Consider the following 13,727-nt stretch of genomic DNA (forward strand, 5'->3'; position numbering starts at 1 on the left):
AAGAGGGGAGGGGGGGGGGGGGGGGGTTACACACTAAGGCTGAAGGGAATGGGAGAGGGAGAGTGATAGATAGTGAGTGCCAGAGAAGTGCTGCGGGCGCTCTTGTAATGGTCTGAGGACATCAGTGCATCTGATGCTCACAAGCAGAGCTGCACAAGTACTGAACGGATGGATGAAAGAAAGGAAACAGAGAGGGAGAAGAGAAATGGAAGGAGGAGGAGGAGGAGAGCTGACAGAGAGGAGGATCAACAGGGGGTTATGGTGGATGGGTAAAGGGTAAAAGAGAAAACTAGAGGAAGTGAGAGTGAGTGAAAGGATGACTAAGAGGAAGACAAAAGAAGAGAGAACATTAAGAGGATGATTCAGATATAAGTGGCAGATATGAGTAAGCTACCAGATCAGGAAACAGATCATCAGTGCATCACACCGACAAACAACTTGAAACGTCTCTGTACGCGCTAATGAGGTTGCACACTGACTCTCACACACACAATACACAATAACACTCCATCTCGTGTCAGGTCGGTGTGAGACGTGCTACCTGCGTGCCCTGAAGATGTTTGTCCTCCCGCTGACAGCACCACACTGATGTGCAGGGGAATGTCTCATTAGAGGTAATTATGTGATGCAATATGTTTTAACAACTGGCCACGCGCACCAAAATTCACCACCCTGGATGACTGCCATGCTGATTAAAGGTGCATTCAGTGGATCGTGTTAACATGAACTTGTGTTCATCTACCGCTGCTGCAGAGAAAATGCTCATAACTCAGTACAGCAACATCTATGGATGGTGTCCTTCATATGAAATGTTAAGTCAACCAGCAGATGTTTGGAACAATAAAATAATTCTTAACTGCACAATTAACTCATCCAGTTTTAAAAGACATTGTTAGGATGCGATTATCTGATCTTGGTAATTTTTAATTATATATATTTTAACCAGAAGAAGGATTTTAGTCATCAGACATCTGGATCGTAAGTTATCAGACAAACAAGCTGAGTAAATGTTAGCAGCAGCAGAGGAACACTGGCTTTTAACATGGAACTGCTTTATTCAGTGATTTGACTTGATTTAATCACTGGATCCATTTTGATCCGTTTCTGTGGATATGTCGGCTCCTGGTAAAAAACCTCCTGTCTGACACTGAAAGAATCCTAAACGGGAGAAGCTGACTGCAGTGACGGCATTGGTGGTGAAGACAACAATTCCCATGATCCCACACCACTTCACGACACCACCAAACACTGTCTTTTGATATTGTTTTGATTGAGAGACCCCAAGTGGCAGAAAGTTATATATTGTGTCTTTAAATGATAGGTGCACATTTTTTCAAAACAGCGCTCATATGCCTGTATGTACTGTATGTACTTCCATAGCATTTATAAGTCATTGTAATTGTTCCTCTCCTTCACACTGGCTGCAAAAAGGGAGATTCCTTTTTAAGGTGAGGGGTAAGAAATGGCCACAAAGTAAAACAAAGCAACCTCAGATAGATGCAAAGCAACCACAAAGAGAAACAGAATGAGCACCGATGAACGTGTCCATGACGCTATTTGGAGATACAACTATCAGATATTGATTAATAAAGTTTCATATTAGAATATTTAAACTATTAATAATGTGCAGTCTATCATTGTCAAGACCTAGTGCTCTAAACTTCTTTCTAAACACATTTTTGGTCATTTTACAAAATGACTGAGTTTCTAAACCTGCCCCTGGAGGAAGAAGAAGAAAGTGAGACATGATGGTGCTTTGTGAATCTATGGGCAGTGTCTGGTTGTCCTTGCAATGAGAGGACAAGGTTGAGGAGTGTGAAGAGAAGAAGGGGAGGTGCAGGAGGAGAACACTTGACGGGTGACAAGACTGACAAGAGTTTGGAAGTACAAAGAAGAACAGAATAAAAAAAAATGAAGAGGTGAGGTTACTTCCTTATTCTTTGTTATTTCTGTGTTGCATTAGTCTCATCCTTCCCACCTGTAGGAGGAAGAGAGGACCAGGATGAAGCTGTGGATGATGATCACTGTATTTTTATTGTAGGTTGGAGATGAGGTCATGCTCATTACTCCAAAAGAGTAAGCGCAATCTGCGAACAATTTATTTAATGGATCATGTACATGAGTAAAAAAATCAAAGTTTTCCTAAGTCGAGGGGGGCAGGGCCCGTCAACCCCTGATCGAAGTTCTTGCGTGCGTGCTGAGATTATGCGTGGTCATCTTTCCTTTAGTCATCACCCATAAAGCAGATGAGGGTGACTGGAGGGGACAAAACCTTGACGAAGTTGACGGCACTGCGCAGCAGCAGCAGCACCAGCAGTCATCGGACAGGTGGCTGCCATCGTCACCGCACAGGGACACGACAGGAGACACGCGGAGGGCACGCTGGAAATGTCTGACATAAAAATAGTCTGAGAGAGGAGCAGAGCTGAATCCAAAGTGACTTTTGAGGTGACAGTCGAACCAAAAACAAGGAGAGAGAAATCGGGTGTGTGTGTGTGCGTCTCCTCCAGCATCCCACAAGAGAGGCAGAGAGAGAGAGAGAGTTAGAGGGAGAGAGAGAGGGAGAGAGAGTTAGAGAGAGAGGGAGAGATCAGCACCAGCAGTCTGACAAAGCTGCGCTCCCTCGAAGTTTGACATCTCCGGCGGGCTACAGAGGGAGTTCTGCTCCGCTGCTGCCATGGAGCCTCGGAAGTGTACTGGATCTGTATTGATTGGAGTTTACCTGTGGGCGACATTCTGCTGTCAAGGTGGGTCACTGATGGAGCCTTCAGTCTGTTTTCTGTGCACGTCTGTGTAAAGATGCCAAAAGAAAAAGAGGCAGCGTGGCGCCTTATCTTTTATATTCTTGTCATTTGAGCATCATTTCCATAAACCTTTGTCAGGAAGATGAGAGCCGCAGTTTAGACAGACTTCGGCTTAGTTCGGCTGGTCATTACACATCTGGCGTGACAGGAACATCTATTTCCACAACTGTAAAAGGCATGTACAGGAGTTGACTGCAGATTCTTTAGCCGGAAATGTTTCTTATTATAATGCTTCATAGAATGCACAAATACATATTTTTATTTGTGTTATAATGATGTGTATTTAAAGGCTAAATCTCTTGCACCACAGCTTAATGAACGGCTGAATTACTCAATTTTAAAGCTTGCAGCCTGTGTGCGTGTGTGCGTGTGTGTGCGTGTGTGTGTGTGTGTGTGAGTCTGTGGTGTGTGTGTGTGTGTGTGTGTGTGTGTGTGTGTGTGTGTGTGTGTGTGTGTGTGTGTGTGTTCGTGCGCACACAACAGTGAGCCTTCTTTGAAAGAACCACAACATCTGGCCCAGAAAATAAGGAGGGCGTCCCGGCGTTGATGCACGAAGCCCATTGGGGCCGCTCATCCCCTCAGTGTAATCTGCAGCTAAAGGATTGTTAAATGCGTGACAACAGTGGAAAAGAGCTAGAGGACCTCTTCAGAGGAGGATAAATCTCTGTAATATGTTTGAATCCCAGGTTTATATTCTATATCTCTAGAGGAATGTGTTTTTAATGTAAACATATTTTACTTCTGCAATCATGATCCACTGATGGAGTTTGATTTTGATACCTTTGCTTGGATGGGAGGAGAAAAAAAAGAGGTCCAACATGCAAACAGGTGATGTTAAAAGTAAGGAGGCTGCAGTCTGAGTATGTGTTAGCACAGCCTCTCCCAACAGGCTCCAAAGAAAACTGTAGCAGCACCTCAACTGCTGTTACACAGGCAGGCATACAGGTGTTCTGTGATCATGTTTCTTTTCTTTTTTTTTTTTAAATATAGAGGGATACTCCACTGCAACAAATTCAGGAACACTTTCACACACACCAAAGTAGTTAGATATTCTTAGTATGATCCCTATAACTGCCAATATACTATAATACTATAATTTGAGTCTTCAAGGACAATGTCTGGAGTGTGGTGCGCCAAACAGATGTCTACCTCTTTCATTCCTCTGCAAAGAAGAGGATTTCTCTTCTTACAGAATGCTACCACAAAGCTTTGGTAACACTTTGCAGGATAACATCGCAAGGAGGATTTAAGCTGTCCTGAAATTAAAAGCTCTTTTTATTCCTTTGTTCACATATTTAGCTGTTGCTGTGTCCACCCTCGCCTCCAGACACAGTCCCTGCAATTAGTTCCTCTGGGTGCAGTGTGTCACGTAGCCTGGATTGGACAGTGGTTTGCTAATGAGATAGTGTAAGAATATATTTTCTTACTATAATACACTTGTTGTACACTATAAATGTAAAAGAAAGATAAAGTTTAAAGTTCCAATCTCTCTCTCTCTCTCAAAAAAAAATCTATAAACAGTTGATCTGTTTCCCGCTAGCCTTGCTAACCTGTGTTTCCACGTGGGCAAAACTATTTTTTGCTACTGCAGTTGATTAGAAATGAGCATTAATGAAAAAAAAAACATCACCTCAAAAACAGTTACTCCATGAATCAATGAATGTAAATGATTACAAATGAAAACAAACCAGGGATATCATGAATCATGCATCCAGGGTGACTCAGACAAACGTCCTTTTCTATCGTGGCTGATTAATTACAGTTTCCTTTTAAACAGCCTCAGTCACCCTGACGACAGTTTGGCTAATTAAAGACTCATTTAATACACAGTTTGGCCTTTTGTATTGTCATTCATCAAGCTTAATTAGTATTGTATAACATTAATGGACTCAACATTTGTTTAAATCAGCACTAATAAAAATTTTAAATACACAATAGAAAAAAATGATTATGTGTAACTGGCTCCTCAAAGTGACAAGCTAACAAATTACTGTTGCTCCACTTTGCAGTTCCCCTTCGCTCTGCTGAGCGTCTTAGCATCAGCTCATTCTTTTGGCTTTTGGGCCCAAAACTTTCCTGTCGTGCTTCAGTCTCACCGCTCTCATCAACATTGTTTGTGTTTTCAGATGTGATAAACCCACTGCAGGCCAACTCCTCTGCACCAGACAGTCAGATAAAGTTAGCAGCTAGCTGGTGAACACAGTGGAGCAGTTCTCAGCTAAGGAGCCAGATATTTCCTTCCAGCCGAGACCAAAGTAGAGTAATATTAGACAGTACATCCCACTTGTAAATGTGAAACAAATATTGTAGAATTTTGATGATTCATGGACAGTTTGTTTTCCACATTTATGTGTCATGTTTGTGTGTACTCTTGGGTCAGAGGAAATTAAATTTATTCCCAAAAGCTAACGAAGTGACCTTGTTTGATATTCTTGAGGAAGACGAGCCGACCTGATCAGATTCTGCTCTGTCTCAGATTCTGGATATGTATTGATCTTTTGCACATAGTTGTGAACCAGCTGCTTTAATGCGATTTGATTATAAACTTGGCCAAGTTGTCTCGGTGTTAAAGAGTCCCTGAGAGGCCAATCAATATTTAAGCTGTCTCTGTGGTGGCATAGGGCTTTTAGGTTGTTAACTGTTCCTGAGTTGAATTACTTAGTTTCCAGCTTGTTGTTAAGAAAAGTGATAATAGGTAGGCTACTTTTCTGCAGGTGTGTGTCTTGAAAGGAGAAACATTCAAGGTGAACAGAATAACAACACATGATAATGTGAAGAATGTAGTACTTTCACCAAAAATATTGAAAAATGAAAGACACAGCCATCAAGGGAAAAAAAACCACAAGGTATAAAGCTATGACAGCAATATGTAAGTATTTAAACCACAAAATGCAAAGGACAATGTCTCCGTGTTTTTTTTAACAGGATGTAGTTTAACTCACGAAAGGGAGCACTAATCAGAATATGAGGTTCTTTATCCTTGGCCTTTGAAACAAGCTGTAATTCTCCTTTTCAGCTGTTGTAAATATTGACATTGGGTTGCCTCCTCATTTTCGTTGCATTGTGGTAACAATGGTCCAATGTGTATTTTATGTCTTTTATTTATTGTCCTTCCTTGTGCTATTCATTTTGACTACTATCCTTGAACCAAACTACCTCTTAGGGGTCATTAAAGATTGACTCTACTCTAGTCAGTCTTTGCCCTACTGTCCTCAAACATCCCTCTTAGTCTGAAGTTAATAATGCTACAAGCAGCAAGCTGTCTGGCTTTGCTTTCTGGCACTTGAAAGCTTCAATATGTCGTACACTAAGATGGGGAAAGCCCAGATTTTGCTTAGGGGTGTGAATTTTATATGGTTTTCCACAGCTGCTCCCTACTGTACTCAACCTAATTCTTAACAATGGCCTACTGAGAAGTTGAGCTTTGTTTCATTTTATGATTTTACACCGTGCTTGGTATGTGAGCATGCTGTGGTTAGCCAAAGAAAATAATCCTGGTTTACTCTCAATGTTGGTTGCTTGTTTGTGTTTGTCTGGTTTCTTCATGCATCTCTGAGTGCTGTCTTAGTGCTGTAGGTTACAGGTTCCAAACGAAACACACGTCACATTGTTCACTTCATATTAAGACAATATTTAAATACAAAAGACACCAATTACATTTAGCCCATATGGAAGTTACATATGCACTTTATTTGGGACACATCACTGATGCAAATATGGTAGAACTATATGCATCTTTGTGTATGAAAAAGACACATACAGCATGTATGTATGTATATTCAGATATAAATACCACATTGCAAAGACCCCGCTGGTGTTTTTGTGGACCTGTTTCAACTTTAAATGTTTTTATTTCACTTAATAAAATTTTACTTTTCCCTCATTAAATAAGCACTCCACTAATTTCCCACTGGCCAGTTTACTGCTTATAGTCTGTATAAATCTATATAACTATAGTATGTCCTCTGTGCCTCTAAAGGAGCTTTGTGAGGACTGAAAATAAACCTGATGATGTCATTGTGATGTCATCATGGTGGGCTTGGGGACTACAAATGTACAACAGAAAGCTTGCTATACAAACTAGTCATCTGGCTGCTCATCTAATAAAAAAGAGGCTATCTTGTTGCATTATGGGGAATGAAGGGTGCAGTGCTTTTGAAGCCTGACCCATTCCAGGGACAAAAAAAAAAAAGGGATATCCCACCCTCTACTTAATCAATTTTGACCATCCTTTTTTGAAAGACCAGTGTGTAGGATTTAGTGGCATCTAGTGGTGAGGTTGCAGCTGGCAACCAACTGAATACCCCTCCCCTCATCCCCCTCTTTCCAAGCAAGAACCTACAGTAGCCTACAGGTAATGTAAAAAATGCTAAAGGCCCTCTCTAGAGCCCGTGTTTAGTTTGTCTGATCTGGGGTACTGTAAAAAACATAGCGATGCAACATGATTGGCGCTGAGGAAGAACACCCACACCCTTCGCAGACATGAAGGGTTCATTCAAAGCTAACGAAAACACAATTTTTAGTTTCAGGTGATTATACAGTGCAATAATAATAACATAATTGGGGGCCAAGAAGTGAAGCTGCCAAGACACCATTTCTTATTCATCATCATCATCATCATCCTCTTTAAAATTCTTCCTCTGCCATGGGGGTCTATAGCAGCCCCCTAGACCATCTTTTGAAATTTGGCACACTGATTGGGGACACTACTGTGAAGCTTTTCACCAGGTTTCATGTTTGTGTCTCAGGCACTCTAGCAGAGAAATTGGAGGTGTGTTCATGCAGGTAACTTTTGAACCATATGCCAGATTATCAATACTGAAAGAAGTAAAAATACATTTTGGCAAATAACCATAAACATGTTTACCTTAAAAACACACACACACTTGTTTCTGATCAAGACCTAGCAACTTGTCATGTCATCCTAATCAATGTGGCTACCATTTTGCCCCTCTGTCCAATCCAAAGTTGGGCACAGATGATCTTCAGACCAACACTCACAACAGTTATCACACAGATTTTTGATTTGCGAGAGCGTTCAACCATGACAGCCAAATGAAATTGGTGGGAAAGCTGCCAATCAAGAAATCAAGTCCTATCAATCTTTAATCAGCTGAAACGAAACTTGCTGTTGGTGCTTAGAACCAATCCCTTGATGTAATGACATCATGTTTCCATGGCAATTCTGGCCTGCTTGGCCCCCAAATCGCTGCTTGCAGCTTTATTACAATTATATTCCACTTCTGCCAATAGAATCCCATAAATCCCACACACTGGTCCTTTAGCCTGGTCCCTCACAAGTTTCCAATTTTATGGAAGTAACTTGGGAATTCATGTCGAACCTGTGAGAGGTTTTGACACAGTGATTGGTTACTCCTGTGGGTGTCATTGTCTGTGACAGTAAAAAATGAGCACACTGTGGACACCAAGTCTGTAAAAATGATTTTGAAGGCAGTGAGTGCTTTCAGGGGTGAGTAAGTCGTAAACTGAATTGCTTGTATGTCTACTGCTGCAGCATCCCAACCATACAAAGAAACACATTTTATTTCTATATAACTGAGCTTTAATGATTGAGGACGAAATGAGACCCCAAGTGGGCTCTGAAATGGAAATATGAGAGGACACTAATGCAATGAGAGAGATTTATGGTAGCCATTTGAAGTTGATAGATGCCTTCAGGTTATGTTAGGGCTCTGTCTGTATTGGTATGTTCAGTGTTTCTATTGAAGTTGTGAATTATGTAAGCCTAGCAAAACGGAGAGCGCTGGGTTTATCGCTAAAAATTGAAGAAAAAAAAAAAAGTCACTCACAATCTGGGAGATGCAAGAGACAGAAGTGGAAGTGTGGTTTGGCCGTGGAAATCTGGGGCAGCATTCTCTATGTCACCTGGAAGCTCTGAGGCTAAGGATGTGGCTGTTCGTGTGGAAAGCTACGGAGGATAAGACCAACCGCAGACTATGAATGAGTCTCTAAGATATGTTTGGTGAAGTCAAAGTATATGAAAGTGAATGTATGTGCAAGTAGTGGCCATCTTTTCCACTATATTTCACATCCTCTTGTAAATGCACACATTTGCAGCTGGAGGGTGGAGAGGTAGACTTTTTTTTTTGCCCTCAGCGTTGCTTCTCAGGCTACATTAGGCAGCCCTACCTTGAAGGTTGTTGGAGCAATACAGTAAAGATACAAACAACAGCATACAACATTATCTATCCGAAAGTATAAAGTATCTATTAAGGAAACTAAATGAGTAAGGATTAGTGCATTATTAAAACAGTGTTTTACAGTAAATAGAATTTGCATTTGCTTTGTTATATGACCATTATTATTATAAAAAGCACAGTAACTACATTTATCATAATATGTTATTACCAAGATTGATGTAAATATACTGTATATAAATGCAGGAAAGAGCAAATCAGTTACATATACTTTTTTTAGTTACAGAAAAATACCTTTTACTTCCTTGTGTCCCTCGCACTCTTGTGCAGTGCAGAATGCAAGTCGATGTATTATCCATCTCTGACTCCCATTTGAAATTCAAAAGTAACATGCTTGGCACAAAGCGTTCCACTGTGATGCACAGCTGCTTTGATGGCACTGCAGTCTGTGGTTGGAAAAAACAAGAAGATTTTTTTTTTTCAGTGTTGATGCATCAGAGCGATGCAACTTTCCAATCACTGCCTCCCCTGAAACAAGACTGTGCTGTATTTGAAATCAAAATTCAGTGACTGTCGAACAGTTTTTTGCTCGCCTGGTTTGTGGTGCCTTTAAGATTCAAATGCTTACAACAAGGCTGAGAGAAATGTTTGGTATGCTGTTAACACCTTTTGGACCTATAAAATAAAAAGCAGCACTGACTGTTTTATTTAGTTTTTCGCTTCTTTGTCAATAGAAAATGGTCATTTTGTTTAGTTGTGCAGTGAGCATTAAGTTGATTTTTAGCACCCTGACAGCCACAGCCTTCTAAGGCTCCTTCTGTAGAACATGCTCAAATATTCCCCAGAGGGGAACATCACATCTTACAGCAGCACAAGAAACAGTCTCAAGAGGCAGAAAAACACATAAAAACCCCATTTAAAATGAATGAATTAAACAAAACCAGAAACTAAAGAAAAAACAGTTATATACATGGCTGACATTACATTACTTAGGCAATATAAAAGATTTATGTACTGTACCGAGCACTTTATTAGGAACGCCATACTAATATGGTAACGCCTCCATTTGCTCTCTCAGTTCTTCATGGCATGGATTCCACAAGATGTTGGAAACATTCCTCTGAGATTCTATCTCATGTTGATATTTTGTGATTGTATCACATAATTTGTGCAGATTTGTCAGCTCCACATTCATGCTGCCAATCTCCTGTTTTACCACATCCCAAAGGTGTCCTTCTATTGGCTCCAGATCTGGTGACTGGGGAGGCCATCATGCTGAAAGTAGCCATTAGAAGACGGGCCACTGTGGCCATAAAGAGATGCACATGGTCGACAGCAATACTCACATAGGCTGTGGCATTCCAACCATGATTGATCTGTAGTCAAACATTCCCCACACATCACACCAACAACACCAGTCTGGGCTGTTGACCCAAGGCAGAATGGGTGGGTCCATGGATTCATGCTGTTGATGCCAAATTCTGACCCGACCATCTGCTGCCTCAGCAGAAATCCATTCATCAGACCAGGCTACGGTTTTCCAGTCTTCAACTGTCCAGTTTTGGTGAGCACGTGTCCACTGCAGCCTCAGATTTCTGTTCGTGGCCGACAGGAGTGGAACCTGACATGGTCTCCTGCTGTTGTAGCTCATTCACCTCAAGGTTCAATGTGTTGTTCTGAGATGCTTTTCTGCTCAGCACAGTTGTAAAGAGTGGTTATCTGAGTTACTGTAGCCTTTCTGTCAGCTCCAACCAGTCTGTCCATTCTTCTCTGACCCATCTCAACGCCTCTGGATGTTTTTTTCATTTCTGGCACCATGCTGAGTAAAAACTCTTGAGACTGTTGAGTGTGAAAATCCCTGGAGATCAGCAGTTTCAGAAATACTCAAATCAGCCCCGCCTGGCACCAACAATCATGCCAAAGTCAAACTCCTTGACATGATGATGTTTGATGCGAACATTAACTGACCTGTATGTGTTTTTAAACACTGCACTGCTGTCACATGGTTGCCTGACAGTGCTCTGTGAGTGTACATGTGCAGAAGCAATGAGTCTCGTATTGTAACTCTGCAGGCCTCACTGAAGAAGAATTTTGATCTGCGAGTACCTCAGCCTGTTAAGACGATGAGGTAGGGAAGAGTGCTGCTCATTCATTTTCCCCACTCCCATTTCTAAGCCATGGGATTCAAACCAACCTCTTAGATAATTTAAAATAACTAAATATTGTACATAAGATCTTAAAAATTATGTGAGAATGATTGTGTTGATGTTATGTGAAAATCCATTAATTGTGATTACAATGGATGGAAGAATTTCATTTACTGATTGACCCATAGCTGCTGCCGCACGCATCGAAAGACTCAAGGGAGACAAAGTGTGGCAGGAAGAGAGGTAGAGTGCAGACAGAGTGACTTTTCTCCTGTTTACATTCACCACACTGCAGTAGTCGCCCTCAGGCCCACACAACATGATGAGACAGTAATCCGGTCTTCCTTAAAACCTTTGCGACCTCCTTTAACGTGAGAGGTCACACTGTCAGCCAAGTACACTGGGGCAGTAAAGCGATGTTGAACAAGAGATGAGCCGAGATGAGTTTTCTCGACTATCTCCTCTTATCCCACACCACAATCTTGTAGCAGCACTTTTCAGGCAGTCTTTCAAAATTACAGTCTATTGGAGGAGTTTGTTTTCAATTTATTTTTAAAAAATCATTTAATAATCTGTCCATCTGTCTGTCCCTCCAGTCATCTGCTCATTCATATGCTCTATAAACCTCTAGTGCACAGTTTAACTGTACTGTACCAGTGATTAATGCTTATTTAATTGTCTCTAAATGTTTGTAACATGTTTATAAATTAACCTCATAGAAAATAAAACATTTTGTCACTAAAAAGAAGATACCAGCAGAAGAATTCAGAGATTTGTTTGAATGATGATGGTTCATTTATTAATTCTTTTCAGTTCTCTAGAGATTTACTATTAGACAACGGATATATAGACATTAATAGTCAATACATTAATGAACAAACCCGCATAGATTAACATCAAGATAAATAGCTCAAAGTGTTTGTACCTCTTCTGACACCTTAGATGAATATGGTTCAGCCAGTTGTGACAGATCATGACAATTTGCCTCTACTGCAGGATGAGTTTGAGTTTCAGATTAAAGCACTTTCATTTTGAAATGGTGATTATTTTTTAATCCCACACTACATTACATGGTTTGACATTGCAAAACAAAAAGAAGCAGAAATAATCGTTTAATCATCTGCACAACACACGTCTATATTATTTCCAAAATACCTCAAATTTAGTGCGACTTGTGAAAAACATAAAAAATATCCTGCCCTGAAAAAGTTAAAACAAGATGCTACAGACCACAACACTGATGGGTGGTGTAGGGTGTGGTCAGGAGTGTGCCCTGTTGCACTAGTATTCACACCCAGCAGTGATGTCACGGTGAACTGACACACAGGCCACGTGCAGACCTGGCATTAACATCCGTCAGCTCTAAGTGGACAGCTCTAAGTTCAGGTGTGAACGCACCCAAGACCCATTTGAGATCCAATCACTCAGACCCAGACCACATCTGAAGGTGGTCTGGGCCTCATGTCGCCACATTCTTTTAGCAGTGTTAATGCAAATGTGTCCTGGGCCACGCTGAAGGACCACATTCTCTACTGACGTCCTCTGCCACAGTCTGATTACTCCCGCCATTGTTTAATATCGAACCGAAAATATTTTACTATTTCAAATGGCTATAACCTTATTTCATTGTGGAGCTGTGCACAGTGCATTGATTCGCTCAGCCCCGTCTTGCCCTGCTCTCTCCCTCTCTCACCCTCTCTCACAAACACATTGAGAATGGATCTATCTGTCATAGTTGGACTGACTAAAAACAACAACACAAACCTGTTTATTTGCATATAGAGCGGGGGAGTGAGATCCAATCACAAATGGTCAATCCAGACGCGTGTGGAGACGCATTTCAATGCAAGGTGTGAACAGGGCAACACTGTCTAAAGACACAGACTAATATCTTAATCTGAATCAAAGGTTGTATGTAGATAGTGCACAAGCATAGTAATGCACTATTACAACCTCGGTAAGCCTGTGGAAATATAAACGTACAGCACATACTAAAGAGAGGCATACAGAGAAAACAGAAGACATTACATAACTAATGAACTACTGACATAAAGCATCACATATGGGACATTGTAAGTGTAAACATACAGCTCTCAGGAAGCTTCCCCCGATGCAAACTGAAGCTAAGCCTAACAACACCGATACGCAGACACACTGCCTGAGGATGCACTGGAATAAGTCATCACAACTAACTAGCAGCAGACTGTATGCAGGCACTGCACGCTACCTGTTACAGAAACAGCTCAATCTGTCCAAGGAAGTTGTATAAGACGTTCGTGTCACTTCCTTGAGTAGGAAGCACTCTACGGTGCCATCTTCTGTCTCACAGGCAGGAGGCACAGAGTGTTTGGTTTGGAGTGATGTTACTGAAACGCACAGTATGTAACTTCTAACGGTGACATTAGATTTGGATTCCCTCACTGTCAGTTGTTAAGGAGGTGTTTAATGGAAGCCGAATTATCCACAGAGTTATTCTTTTGTCCATAGCAAACGGACCAAAGTATAAAAATTGGTAGAAACACCAAATAAAGCAGTTTCTTAAAGTTATTTTTTGGCCATTTTTGCCTTTATTGTGATAGAGACAGGAAGGTTGGGGAGAGAGAGAGGGGATGACATGC

The 13,727-nt window shown here is 41.1% G+C and overlaps 1 protein-coding gene across 1 annotated transcript in view; it reads left to right on the forward strand.

Annotated features, from left to right (window-relative positions):
* The first annotated feature begins 2,614 nt into the window (after window positions 1-2,614).
* LOC111666634 (neuronal acetylcholine receptor subunit alpha-7-like) overlaps window positions 2,615-13,727 on the forward strand; it is a 47,691-nt gene continuing 36,578 nt past the window's right edge. The window contains exon 1 of the mRNA XM_023422013.2: window positions 2,615-2,747. Coding sequence (XP_023277781.1) covers window positions 2,678-2,747 — 70 coding nt within the window. The 5' untranslated portion in view covers window positions 2,615-2,677. The remainder of the gene's footprint in view (window positions 2,748-13,727) is intronic.

The sequence above is a fragment of the Seriola lalandi genome, unplaced genomic scaffold (genome assembly GCF_002814215.2).
Source record: "Seriola lalandi dorsalis isolate HSWRI2012SDOR001 ecotype SW California unplaced genomic scaffold, Sedor1 jcf7180002054678, whole genome shotgun sequence".
Classification (NCBI taxonomy): Eukaryota; Metazoa; Chordata; class Actinopteri; order Carangiformes; family Carangidae; genus Seriola; species Seriola lalandi.